Here is a 14,390-nt window from a genome sequence, read left to right on the forward strand (position 1 = left end):
TGTTCGCCATTCAACTTCACAGTGGCTCTAATCCGCTTCCTAATGATAATTGAGTGAAAGATTATAAATTATACGTATGGATTTTTATATGGATGAAGAACGAAATATTTTTGAAAGGCACTCGGAAGTTAAAATATCTTTAATATTCAATAAAAAATAGATTGGATATTAAAGTGGTCAACTAACTATTCTTATTTACATATTTACAAATGTCTCACTATGAAAAATTATTTTCAGGGAGACTTCTAGTCTACTGGTATCAAAATCAATTAATTGAGCTTGCAATTGAAATTGATTCAATCACCTTCTACTTGAAAACTATTTTATAATTTTCCTTATTTATTTATGATGGAAAATTTTGATTTAAGCAGGGCAGCCGCAGGCGAGGAAAAACCTGGAAATTAAGGAAAAATCAGGGATCATGAAAAAAAATGGAAAAAGTCTTTTGCAATTTTTAGAATTTTTAGTGACTTTTTGAAGATAAAATTCATATAGTTTCTTTTATAAATAAAAATATCACTTTCATATTTATGTATAAAATTTTAAGGGATTTTAAAGATTTTGAGTTCTTTGTAAATTAAAAAAAAATTTAATTAGCTTTAAAAAGTTTCAAGGGTATTCAGAAGATTCCAAAAAGTTTGGAATATTTTAGGACATTTTATAACATTCCAAGGAATTTTTCATTGATTTGATTAATTCACTACTTTGAAGAGATTTCAAAGAATTTGTATAATTTTATTTTTTTAACTTAAATTTTAATTTTTAAGATTTAAAAAAATTTTCAAGTTATTTCAAAATATTTTAAACCGTTTAAAATATTTTAGAGAATTTTAAAAGATTCCAAGGAATTTTCAACACGTTTCAGTAATTTGAAGGAATTCCTCAAGATTTTAAAGATTTTAGGATATTTTTCCAAATTTCAAGGAATTTTCCATAGTTTTAAAAAGTTGAAAGGGATTTCTAAACATTTATAAACATTTGGAAGAATTTGAAATATCTGAGGGTATTTTAAAAAGATTCCAATTAATTTTTAATATATTTCAAAAATTCGAAGGATTTTCAAAAGATATCAAAAGATTTGAATTATTACAGCGTATTTCAAAAGTTTCCAAAGAATTTTTCATAGATTTTAATAATTTAAAGGGATTTAAAAAAATTGGAAAGATTTTAGTGAATTTTTAAAAGATTTCAATAATATGAAGGAATTAAAATAAAATTGTATGATTTTAGTCTGATTTAAGGGTGTTTTTAAAATTCTCAAGGAATTTTAAAGAGCTTCAAAATGTTTCCAGGGATTTCAAAAAAATTCAAAATGTTAGAAATATTTAGGAGAATTTCGAAAGATTTCAAGGAATTTTCAATAAACTTCAATAATTTGAAGGAATTCCAAAGGATTTTCAATGTTTTAGGATATTTTTAAAAGTTTCAAGGGATTTCTAAATATTTCTAAACATATGAAAGAATTTGAAATATTTTAATTTAAAAAAAAAATCTCAAGCAATTGTTAATAGATTACAATAATTTAAAGGGATTACACATTTTTAAAAAGATTTTAGAAATTTTTCTAACCGGTTTTTTCATTTGAAGGAATTTCAAAGAATTTGTATAATTTTAGTCTATTTTTAAAAATTTCAATGATTTAAAAAAAATTTTCTAGCGATTTCGAAAGATTTCAAAACATTTGAAATATTTTAGGTTTCTTTAAAGATTCAAAGGAAAAAAAAAATCAAGAATTTAAAGAAATTCAAAAGGATTTTAAAAATTTTAGGATATTTTTAACAATTTCAGGGAATTTTCAATAGATTTCAAAAGGTGTTGAAATATTTAAGGGCACTTAAAAATATTCCAAAGAACTTTCATAGATTTCAATCATTTAAAGGAGTTTCAAAGGATTTTAAATATTTTAGAGTACTTTTAATTTGAAACAGATTTGAATAGTTTAAAGGAATTTCAAAGAATTTTTTAGAATGTAGGCTATTTTTAAATCTTACAAGGAATTTTCAAGAGCTTAAAATGTTTTAAGGGATTGCAAAAGGTTTGGAATATTTTAGGGCATTTTTAAAAGATTCCAAGGAATTTTTCGTAGATTTTAATAATTAAAAAATTTTTTTAATGATTTTATGGTATTTTCTAAAAATTTAAGGATTTTTTAAGAGCTGTAAAAAGTGTCAAGGAATATGAAGATCTCAAAGAATTTCGAAGGATTTTAATTATTTTAGGGTATTTTAAAAGATTCCATGAAAATTGTCATAGATTGCAATCATTTAAAAGGATTAAAAAAAATGTGAAAGATTTTAGGAAATTTTTAACAGATTTCAATAATTTGAAGGGATTTCAAAGAATTTGCATGGTTTTAGGGTATTTAAAAAAATTCCAATGAATTTTCGAAAGCTTTAAAATGTTTCAAGGATTTCTAAAAGATTTAAAAAAATTGAAATATTTAAGAGAATTTTGAAAGATTCGAAGGATTTTTTTGCAGATTACAATAATTTAAAGGAATTTGAAATGATCTTAAGGTGATTTTAAAAGACTCAGTGATTTTCAATGAATTTCAATAAGTTGAAAAGGTTTCAAATGATTTCCAAGATTTTAGAGTACTTTAAAAATTCCATGGAATTTTTAAGAGATTTGAAAAGTTTGAAGGAATTTCAAAAAATTTCAGAGGTTTCAAAATATTTTAGGGTATTTCAAAATATTTTAGAGTATTTAAAAAAATTCCAAGGAATTTCAAAATATTTGAAATAATTTAAAGAAATTTTAAAGGATTTTAAGGTGATTTTGAAATATTCTATGATTTTCAATCAATTTTAATAAGTTCAAATGGTTTCAAAGGATTTTAAAGATTTTAGGGTGTTTTCAAAAATTTCATGGAGTTTTCAAGAGATTAAAGAAGTTTCAAGGGATTTCAAACAATTTCAGAGGTTTTGAAATATTTTAGAGCATTTAAAAAAATTTCAAGGAATTTTTCATAGATATCAACAATTTAAAGGGATTTCGAAAACTTTAAAAGATTTTAGGGAACTTTTTTAAATTCCAAGGAATTTTTCACAGATTTTAACGATTTCTATGGATTTCAAAGAATTTGTATGATTTTTTGATATTCCTAAAAACTTGAAGGATTTGTTAAAAGCTTTCAAATGTCTCAAGGAATTTCAAAAAATTTCGAAACGTCTGAAATATTTGAGACAATTTTGAAAAATTCCAAGGAATTTTTGCAAATTAAAATAATTTAAAGGAATTTCAAAGGATTTTAAGGTGATTTAAAAACATTTCGAAGCGATTTCGAAAGATTTTGAAACATTTGAAATATTTGAGAGAATTTTGAAAGATTCCGAAGAATTTTTTGTAGATTGCAATAATTTAAAGGATTTTAAAATTATTTCAAGGTGATTTTGAAATACTGAATGATTTTCAATAAATTTCAATAAGTTGAAAGAGTTTCAAAGTATTTTAAAGATTTCAATTTATTTTTTAAAAATCTCATGGAATTTTCAGAGGTTTCAAAATATTTTATGGTATTTAAAAAATTCTATGGAATTTTTCAGAGATTTCAATAATTTAAAGGGATTTCGAACAATTTAAAAGATTTTAGCTAATTTTTCTAAATTCCAAGGAATTTTTGACACATTTTAATGATTTCTAGGGATTTCAAAGTATCTGTATGATTTCAGGGTATTTTTAAAAATTTCAATACATTTTCCAAAACCTTTAAAATGTTTCAAGAGATTTAAAAATATTTTAAAAGGTTTGAAATATTTGAGAGAATTTTCGCAGATTAAAATATTTTACAGGAATTTTAACGAATTTTAACGAATTTTAAGGTGATTTTAAAATATACAATGATTTTCAATAATTTTTAAAAATTTAAAAGGATTTCAAAGGATTTTTAAAGATTTTAGGGCATTTTTAAAACTGCATAGAATTTTGAGGAGTTTTAAAAAGTTTCAAAAAATTTCCGAGGTTTCAAAATATTTCAGTGTATTTCAAAAGATTTCAAGTAATTTTTAACACCTTTCAGTAAGTTGAAGGAATTCCAAAGTATTTAAAAAGTTTTAAGAAATTTCGAAACATTCTGAAGAATTTGAAATATTTCAGGGTATTTAAAAAATTTCAAGGAATTGCCAAAAGATTTGAATAATTCAAAGGGATTTCAAAAAATGTGAAAGATTTTAGTGAATTTTTTAAAATTCAAAACAGTTTTCAATGGATCTCAATAACTTGAAGGGATTTCACATAATTTTTATGATTTCAGGGTATTTTGAAAAATTGTAAGGAATTTTCAAAAGCTTTAAAATGTTTCAAGGTATGCCAAAAAATTTCGATACGTTTAAATATTTGAGATAAATTAAAAAGATTTCAAGGAATTTTTCGTAGATCATAATAATTTGAAGGATTTTAAAGGAATTTAAGGTGATTTTAAAATACTCAAGGAATTTTCAATAAATTTTTAAAATTTGGGAGAATCTCAATTTATTTTCAATGATTTTAGAATATTTAAAAAAATGCTAAGTAATTTTCAAGAGCTTTAAAAAACTTTTTTCAAATTATTTCAACAATTTTAGGGAATTTTTAAGGAATCCGATGAGTTTTAAATTAATTTCAACAATTTGAAGGGCATGCAAAGAGTTTAAAATATTTTTGGGTATTTTAAAAGACCCCAAGATATTTTAATAAATTTTCGAGGATTTGAAGAATTATCATCAGATTTGAATTCTTCTAAATTCACTTAATTCAATGTTATTTTTTCAGCGTTTTCTTGAATTTATCCTGAAGTCTTTAAAACTTTTTTTTTTAATTTTGAAACTTACGAAATTCGATTTTTTTATTCAAATTTTTTAATTGTCTTCAATTTGCATTCATTTTTTTAATTAATCTGGAATTTTTATGAATTTTATTGAATCCTACTCATTTTCCATAAATCCTTTTAAATTTAGACCAGTTTTACTAAAATCAATAATCAATCAATATAATTAATATACAAAAAAAAAGAAATAAAAGTTTTTCGCTTTAAATAGATACGTTTTTTAAAAAAATTTTCTAAATTAATAAGGCTGGCAAAGCCCTGAGAATAATAAATTAAAAATTGATAAATCAAAAAATTTAAATTGTGTCATTCTATTTGTAGGATTATATATAAAAAATTCTACAAGTATATGATTTTTTTCTTCAAATATTGATAATCAGGGAAAAATCAGGAAAAATTAAGGAAATTTTGAAAAAAAAGTATTGCCGCCACCCTGGATGAAATTAGAAGCAATTAAAGTAAAGAGATTTCTAGCAAAATCATTTTGTAAAACTTCACATATAATATCATCAAATTAAGAAAATAATTCTTTAGAATTAGATCTCATTACTTTCTCAGAAACCAATTCGTGTCAGTACTCAAAATTCCTTATTGGATTCGAATTTTTTCGTTTTCGCTTGCTTTTCATTCTCTTTATCAAATACCAAGAATGGAGATGTAACTGCTTTAAACAATAAATTAAATTAAAATTATTATAAAAAAGTTTACAATCCGTTTTCTTGAACAATCTTGGTGTTAAGACGAAATTCGGGGTTCATCATAAAAAATTAGAATGAGCTTAATCGGGTGAACCCAGAGTCGCATTAAAGAGTCGACGCTCTCCCAATACTTTATGGAACAGATATTTATGAATACGGTAGTTAGTCAAAATTGAAGAACATACTGAGATATCTTAAATGAATTAACGCAATTTTTCCAGAGCAGCTCGGATCTCACGCATGAGAGCCGAGCTGCGTTCATCAGCTAACTTCACAGTGGCTCTATTCCGCCTCCTAATTATAAGAAATAAAAACTATTGGGAGCTTTAAACAAAAGTTAAAACAGATTTTGAGAAGATGCTCTTCAATTATGTTGAGATTCTAAAAAAAAATGCTTCACCCTTTAAAAGAAATAATTTTTTTCAATTCAGAAATTTTTTTTTGTGGGTGGTCATTAAAAAAATTCTTTGGGTTACAGCTGAAGTTTGAAAATCTTATCAAGACGAAGCAGAAGTTCTTCATTTGCGATTTACTAATTAGTAAATTGCTTTGAGAGTCTTCTCAAGTTTTTTTAAAAATTTGAAAAAAATTGGATGAATTTTAGATGACCTAGAAAAAAGATGAGAGTCAAGCCGTAGGAAGATCCTCAACGGCAATTGAAGTTACATCTCCATTCTGCGGACTAAGGAGAGAATTGTAAAAAACCTCCTTCTCCTTCGTTTTTGATTTTTGTCTCTGCATTTCAACTTCGCTCCATTGTTTCGAATTCGATCCTTTTGCAGGCTGCAAAAGAATTTTTCCAATACTGCATAAAAGGAAAATTGCACCTCCCACGAACAATGAGTATATCGCAATATCTTGTACTAATGGCAGAATGTTGAGGTAGAGCCTAAATCTGTTGTTCAAGCTTTCTGGAAGCTCGTACATTCCCTGAAAAATTATTTTATTTAAAAAAATCTTAGAAAAGGCTTTCGTCGCCCCCTTCATTCTTATAGTTTCCCTCTCTTAACTTTACCCTTTACCATGTCTTTCACAACTTCTTCCTTCTCTACTTCCCCTCTCCTTGCTTTCCCAGCTGACACTTCTCTTCTCACTACCTTCCTTTCCCAGCCCTCATTTTTCTTTAATTAACTTTCCCTAGTCACCTAAATTTCTAACAATTTACACTACTTTTCATCACTTACACTCACTTCTTCTACTCTTCTTCCCTTACTTCCATTATTTCCGCCACTTACTATCCATTCATTACCCCTGACTTCTTCTAGTTCACCTCTTTTGACACCTGCTAGATTCGCCAACTTACTGTCCCCTCACTTCACACTTCACCAAGCCTTTCATACCTTCTTCCTTCTCTACTCCCCCACTCCTTGCTTTCCGAACTAACACTTACCTTTCGCTACTTCTCTTTTCTACCCCTCGCTTGCCTTTCCTCACTTTCCCTTGTCACATTAATTTTTAGTAATTTTCCTATACTTTCATTCCACTCATTAAACCTCACTGCCCTCACTTCTCTTCCCCTTACTTCACCCTTTTCCACGCCTCCCACTATTTCTTACTCCTTTACTTCCCCCCTACACGATTTTTTCAACTAAAACACCTATTCCCCTACTTTCCTGTCCCAGCCATCACTTGCCCTCTCCTAGTTACCCTAATTTATAATAATTTCCCTAAATTCCCCTCCCCTTATTTCCCATATCTTCCCTACTTCCCTTCCTCTCATTTCCCCTCAATTCACAAAAAAATGTAAGGGTTTCTGCCCAAGGCTCCAAACCCTGAAAAACTGAATCTAAAGTTAGTCAGTATTATGATTTTTTCACTATAAATAAAACTTTTTTTATGAATTTAAATATTCTCCTTAAATTATTTTTTTTTATACAAAGTAATAAAAATTTCTTGCCCCTCTATGTGTTTTATTTTATTATATTAATCTTTTTCCTTGAACCGAGAGTATAGAGTTAGGGAGAGTTGGAATAAGGATGAATGGGTGAGAAAAATAGAGAGAATAATAGAAAGGAGAGAGAGAGAGAGATTGTAGGAGAGAGGATAATAGAAAGGACAGAGGGCGAGGTCAAGGGAGAGAGAATAACAGAAAGGGAAGAGGGAGAGTGCGAGAAAGAGGAAGAGAGAATAATAGAAAGGAGAGAGGGAGAGGAAGAGTGAGATTAAACATAGTGATAAACAGACTAATATTAAAGGAGAATGTACTGAATAAAGGAGTGGAAGCACTGCTAAAAAAAGATAGCTGTTAACGTAGAGATAGAGAAAATTCGAAGTATGTGAAAGGAAGCGAGAAGAGGAGAAAAAATAACACTGTCGAAACTAAAGAAATAGGAACATAAGAAGGAAGTGATGACAAAGAAGAGGTTATCTAGACGCTCGGAGGAAAAAGAGAATTTTACACGGCAGAAAAGGAATAACTATAAGTTAAGGAAAATTGCAAAAGAGGAAAAAAATAATTGAAAAAGGAACATGTCTTAAAGATGAGAGATTCAGAGAGAAAGTATATGAGTAAGTTTTATAAGAAGGTATATAAGAAAATTTTATAAGACGGTATATAAGAAAGGTTTATAAGAAGGTTTATAAGAAATGGAATGTAAAAAATGAAGTGCCAGGAACCGAAGAGAGAAAGGAAAGGTAGATAGAAAAATCAGAAACAGTAGAAAACCAAAAGAGATGAGAATCGAAACAAGAGAAGAATGGAGGATATATTAATGGAATATAGTTTAGGAGTAATCTAACATAATAGGATGTAGTAGGAATGATAATGATGTGACTAGATAAAAAAAGGATTGAAAAGAGTTAGGTTAGGCTAGAAATAGAAGGTTACCAAGTCGTTAGAAGTGACAAATACATAACAGGGAAGAATAAGGAGATGAAAAAAGAAGGATTAATAGTGAAAGAGGTAAGGATAGAAGGAGAGAGAGGTGATAAATAGTGGAGGTGTACGTGATATGCAGGAGAAATCAGAGATGAGAGAACTGATGAAAGAAAATAAACAAAATTATGCTTACAAAAGGAGATTTCAAGGTAAGAAAATAAGATGGAGGAGGAAGGGAATAGGGAATAGAGCAGGAAGAAAATACAAAGACATGATACTGATTGTGAAGAGAAAGAAATTGAAGGCTCGGAAAGCAGCACTGAAAGAGCGATTGAGCAGTAGCTCGGAGTGGGGCTGACGCGCAGATTCTGTCCTCTCTTTCGTCGCGTTTTCTGCGCGTCATCTTCACTCCATCCCCACTCCTAGCTACTGCTCGAGCGTTCGTTCGGTTCTGCTTCCCGAGGCTTGAATTGTGGAAGAGATTGGAAGAGATGGGATAGTTTATCTTAAACGGAATTTTTTTTTCTTCAAAAAATTAAAATACTTACAATTTCGAACCACAGCAAAGGAAGAATGATGTCTGAAAAGCCATCCACATGTGAAATTGAACTAATGTCTTGAAGAGCCATATTGATTTGGAATCGAAAAGCTAATTCGGCCGGTGAGCCAGACTTCGGTTGTATGTAAAAATAAGATTCGTGTTTTTCAAGATCAGGCTGTAGTCCCTCCATAGTTTCCAAAATCGTAGGATCAGCTTGAAGAAAATGGGGGTAAGAAAGTGCTATCGGGAAACCTGAAAAAGAGCAAGTTTTTTTTTGCTTGAAGAAATTAAACGAAGTGATTTTATTGTGTAATTAAAGCATCTAAATACAGACTTCACACCTTTTCCCGTATTATTTTTTTTGTTCTCTTTTAATAAAAAATGCTCCTGTTACACCTATCTGCGGTGCGGCGTCAATTCTCGGAAGGGCTATAGAAGGGAGGGCTCTTAAAGGCTTTCACTGTATTTAGTTTAGGATTGAATTATTTAAAAAGAAGCTTTTGTTGTTGTTTAAAAATAATTTTTTAACATCTAATCCACTTTTCACTGAAAATTTATCCTTTTTAACGGTAAATTCAATTATTATATTTTATATTAAAAATTCTACTTTTTTTGTTAAAAATGTAACTAATTTGTTGAGAATTCGTCTTTTTCAAAAATAATTTAAAAAAATTAAAACTTAATCATTTCTTTTTTGGTTCGAACCAATTTTCTTAAATTGAGAATTTAACTACTTAGTAGAAAATTTATGTATTTTATTTTGTAAATTCGTATTTTTTGGTAGAAAATTAATCTTTTTGATTAACAATTGAATTCTTCTTTTTTAGTTGAAAACTTATTTTATTGGTTAAAGATTAAAATATATTATTAAATTTTTTTTTTATGTAAATTATTTTAACTGAAAATTTGACTATCCTATTTTCGGTTGAAAATTGATCGGTTTTAGATGAAAATTCAACTATTTGCTTGTGAATGAATGTTTTTGAAAATGAAAAATTAACATTTTTGATGGAAAATAAATCTGCTTGATTACAATCTGAACTATTTTGTTAAAAATTCACTCTATCAGTTTAAGATCCGCCTCTTTGGCGTAAAATTGAACTATTTTGTTGAAAATTCATTTTTGTAAGCATTAATTTTCTTAACAGAAAATGTAACTTTCATTTTTTATGAAAAATTGATATTTTTAATTACTAATTAATCATTAGGTTTGTAAACGGTTGCAAAATGAACTTTACTGTAGCAAATTCGACTTTTTTTGCTTCAAAATTCATATTTTTGGTGGATAATTCAACTATTTGGTTACAAAATTAATTTGTTTAAACTTTAATTCTTTGGCAGAACATTAACATTTCTTTTGAAAAAATCATATTTTTGGTTAGAAATCAACTGTTTTCTAGATAATTAATCTTGTTGCTTTTAAAATTCATCAATTTTGTTGAAAATTCGTATTTAAAAATTTTTTTAATTGACCGTTTTTTTGTTTTTGAAAAATTCGTTTTTAGATGTTGAAAATTTAACTATTTGCTTAAAAATGTATCTTATGCGATAGGAAATTTAACTGATTTGTTGCAATTGACATTAGAAAAATTAATTGTCTTTAAGATTTATCATTTGGTTGAAAATTTAACATTTGGGTACAAAATTCGTCTTTTTTTTGTTGAAAAATTTTAATATTCTATTTTTGGTTTGAAATTTGTGATTTATGATTTGAAAATTTGAAAATTTATTAAGTAAAATTTTTTGTTTTAAATTCGGTTTTTTTCGAAAATTAATTTTTTAATCGAATATTAGATAATTCAAATTTTTAATTAAAAATTAATCTTTTTGGAAATTAATTTTTTTATTTGAAAATTTATATTTCTTTGATTGAAAATTTTTGTACTTTGTCGAAAATTCATCTTCTTGGTTGAAATTTAATCACTTTAGTTACAAATTAATCTATTTTGTTGAAACTTTTCTTTATTAAATAATTAAACTTTTTTGTTTCAAATTCGGTTTTTCTGTCAAAAATTAATTTTTCGATAGAAAATTCAACTAATTTGTTGCAATTGTACTTCATTAAAAAAATTCATTATCTTTATGATTTATCATTTACTTGAAAATTTTAAATTTTTCAAAAATTGAAATTTAACATTTGTTGAAAGAAATTGAACATTTTTTGTTGAAAAATTTATGTATTCCATTTTTGGTTGAAAATTTGGTATTTATAATTTGAAAATTTAAATCTTTATTAGATAATTAAAAATGTAACTACCTTAAAAAAATTAGTCTTTTTTGCTTGAAAATTTAACTATTTGGATTTCAATGCAAATGTTTGGTTAAAAAGTAATTTTATTGTTGTTTAAAATTCGTGCTTTTAGGTTTAAAAATTCATAAATGTTAGAAAATATTTTTTGTGGAAAATTCAACTATTTCTTTAAAAGTATGTATTTCGAGTGTAAATTTTTGTTATTTAAAGTGTACAAAAATTATTTTTCTTGGCTGAAACTGAACTTTTTTTTGAAAATGAACTTTATTTTTTGAAAATTTAACTTTTGGTTTAAAAATTGTACTGTCTTAAAATTTTTTCCTCTTTTTGGTTGAAAATTCAACGATTTAATTTAAAGTTAATTTACTACGTTAAAAAATACATTTTTATGAAGAAACTTTTCAGGTAAAAAATGTACCTTTTATGTTAAAAATTCGTGTTTTTGGGGGGTTAGAAATTATTTTTTTCATCTGAAACTCTAACCTTTTCATTTTAGGTTTTGAAATTTATAACTTATTATTTTAAAATTCAATATTTTGTGGTTGAAAATTCAATTATTTTGATAGACATATTTTTTTTGACGAAAATGTAACTTTTTTGTTGAAAATTTTTAATTTTGGGTTGAAAATTCTTTTCACTTGAAAATAAATTTTTGGGGTAAAAACTTAACTATTTGGTTGGAAATTGATATATTTTGTTGCTAATTCGTTTTTTTTTGTGTTGAAAATTAATTTTTTTTGATGAAAATTTAAGCATTCTAATTTTGGTTGAAAATGTATCGTTTCAAAAATATAGCTATTTGATAGAACTTTAACTTTTTTGTTGAAAAAGCATATTTTCGGGGCAAAAATTCAACTGTTTTGTAAAAATTGCATTTTTGTTTGGTTTAAAAACTTCAATCTTTTTTTTAAATTCATCTATTTGGGTAGAAAGTTAACTTTTTGGTAGAAAATTTGACTTTTTTGGTAGAACATTAATTTTCTTAGTGGAAAATTCATTTTTTCGGTTGAAAACTTAAATAGTTGGTTAAAAATTCATCTTTCGCGGTTTAAAATTCAATTACATATTTTGATAAAATCATTTTTTTTATCGAAAACTCAACTGCTTTGTTCAAAATTTGTCATTTTGGATTGAAAATTCATCTTTTTGGTTGTTAAAAATCACTTTTTTGAATTGCGAATTTAACTATTTTGATTTTAGACGAAAATTTATCGTTTTTAGTTGGAAATTTAAACTATTTGGTAGAAAATGAACTTTCTTTATTGAAAAAGCAGATGTTTGGATTGGAAATATAACTGTTTCGTAGAAAATTATTCTTTTTGTTTTGAAAATTCAACTGTTTTGTTAAAATTCTTCTTTTTTGGATAAAAAATCATATTTTGCGTTAAAAATTAATATTTATATCTGAGAATTTAATTTGTCAATTTTTTATTTGAAATTAATCATTTATAAAAGTTTTGGTTGAGGATTCAATTAATTAGTGAAAATTTCATCCTTTGTTTATAAAAAAATAAAAATCTGGATGAAATTATTTCTTTTTTCTTCGAAAATTCAACTGTTTTTAAAAATTCGTTCTTCTGGATTGAAAATGTATCTTTCTTGCTTGAAAAAGATCCTGTTTGTTTAAAATTAAGCCTTAAAAAATCGTCATTTTGACTTAAATATTACCTTTTTGGTTGTCATTGCAATTTTTTTGGTTAAAAAAAATTTTCGCTGCGGTTGAAAATTCGTCACTTTGGGTTTAAAAATCCAACAATTGTTAGAAACCTTTTTTTATCCAAAAGAATCCCCCCACCCCCATTATTATCCTATTTTCGTGAAAAATTCTCATATTTTCTTCGTTTTGAGCTAATTTTGGACCACGTTTCTTTCCAGGGATAAAAAATAATAAAAAATGATTTATGCAAGTTTATTAATTTTTTTGTTAGTTTGATTATTTTCTTAAAGGTCATGCGATATGAAAACGTAACCATTTACGTTCGACGTATTCTACTTGAACTATTTTTTAAAATCGCTATTCATTGAAGAAGTGATCAAGATTTTTTTTATCGCTTCCCTTATTTGTACAAAACTTTATGCTCAAAGAATTAGAAACAGAAACTAGTTTATCAGTTAATGATTCATCGATCGATTCGGAATTAATTCCTTCTCGATTATTCTGGACTTTACTGGGATGGTATAAAGCGAATGACGTAATAAAAAAGGAATTTTTTTTTCTACCGTAATAGCAATCGGTGACATCAACAAATCCTTCTGGCAGACATCGTCCTTTCCGACAAAAGCATTTGTTCTCTGGATTATGGACACCATTGTCCAGTATGTTATCCATAAATTTATAGTGATAAGTGTGCAATCCCCTGACTACTTTTTCTCCTACTCGAACCTGTACAAATTATAAATTTTTTTTTATTGATTTTTTTTATTTTATAATTTTTTATTTATTTATTTTTCTCTTAAAAAATATAGGACACATTGTTGTCGAAAACCCGATTCACATGAAAATACAAACATTTTCGGGACGACTGAAAAATCGCGAATAATAAAATGACCGAATAATGAAACTTCGGTATTACAAAATGCCTAAATGATAAAATTCCCGAACAGTTTACAATATTACCTAATTGAGAAATTTCCGAATAAGAAAATTTCCAATTTAGAAAATTTCTGAATAATAAAATTCCAGAACAGGCAACAACATTATCTAATTGAAAAATTCCCGAATAATAAAATTCCCGATTGGTTTATAATATTACCGAATTCGAAAATTTCCGAGTAATAAAATTCCCGAACAGTTTATAATATTACCGAATTCCGAAATTCCTGAATAATAAAATTAACAAATAATACAATTTCTGAATCAAAAAATTCTCGAATTATAATATTCGAGACGACTGAAAGATCGCAAAAAATAAAATGTCCAACAATGCAAAATTGCCGGCTCGGAAAATTCGAGAATAATAACGTTCCCGAACAGTTGATAATACTACTTAATTGGGTAATACCCGAATAATAAAATTTTGGAATTACAAAATTCCGAAATTGGAAAATTCCTGAGCAATAAGACTGCTGAACAGGTTAACACATTACCGAATTCAAAAATTCCCGAAATGTTTATAATATTACCGAATTGGAAAATTTCCGAATAATGAAATTCCCGAACAGTTTATAATATTACAGAATTCCGAAATTCCCCAATAATACAATTTCCGAATAATGAAATGCCCCAATTGGAAAGTTCCTGACGACGGAAATATCGCAAAAAATAAAATTCCCAACAA

At 26.7% G+C, this 14,390-nt stretch overlaps 1 protein-coding gene across 1 annotated transcript in view; it reads right to left on the reverse strand.

Annotated features, from left to right (window-relative positions):
* Positions 1 to 5,150: 5,150 nt before the first annotated feature.
* LOC117177382 (scavenger receptor class B member 1-like) overlaps positions 5,151 to 14,390 on the reverse strand; it is a 133,714-nt gene continuing 124,474 nt past the window's right edge. Inside the window, exons 6-8 of the mRNA XM_033368032.1 lie at positions 13,333 to 13,495; positions 8,869 to 9,113; positions 5,151 to 6,432 (exon numbers count right to left, since the gene is read on the reverse strand). Coding sequence (XP_033223923.1) covers positions 6,130 to 6,432; positions 8,869 to 9,113; positions 13,333 to 13,495 — 711 coding nt within the window. The 3' untranslated portion in view covers positions 5,151 to 6,129. The remainder of the gene's footprint in view (positions 6,433 to 8,868; positions 9,114 to 13,332; positions 13,496 to 14,390) is intronic.

The sequence above is a fragment of the Belonocnema kinseyi genome, chromosome 7, assembly GCF_010883055.1.
Source record: "Belonocnema kinseyi isolate 2016_QV_RU_SX_M_011 chromosome 7, B_treatae_v1, whole genome shotgun sequence".
Classification (NCBI taxonomy): domain Eukaryota; kingdom Metazoa; phylum Arthropoda; class Insecta; order Hymenoptera; family Cynipidae; genus Belonocnema; species Belonocnema kinseyi.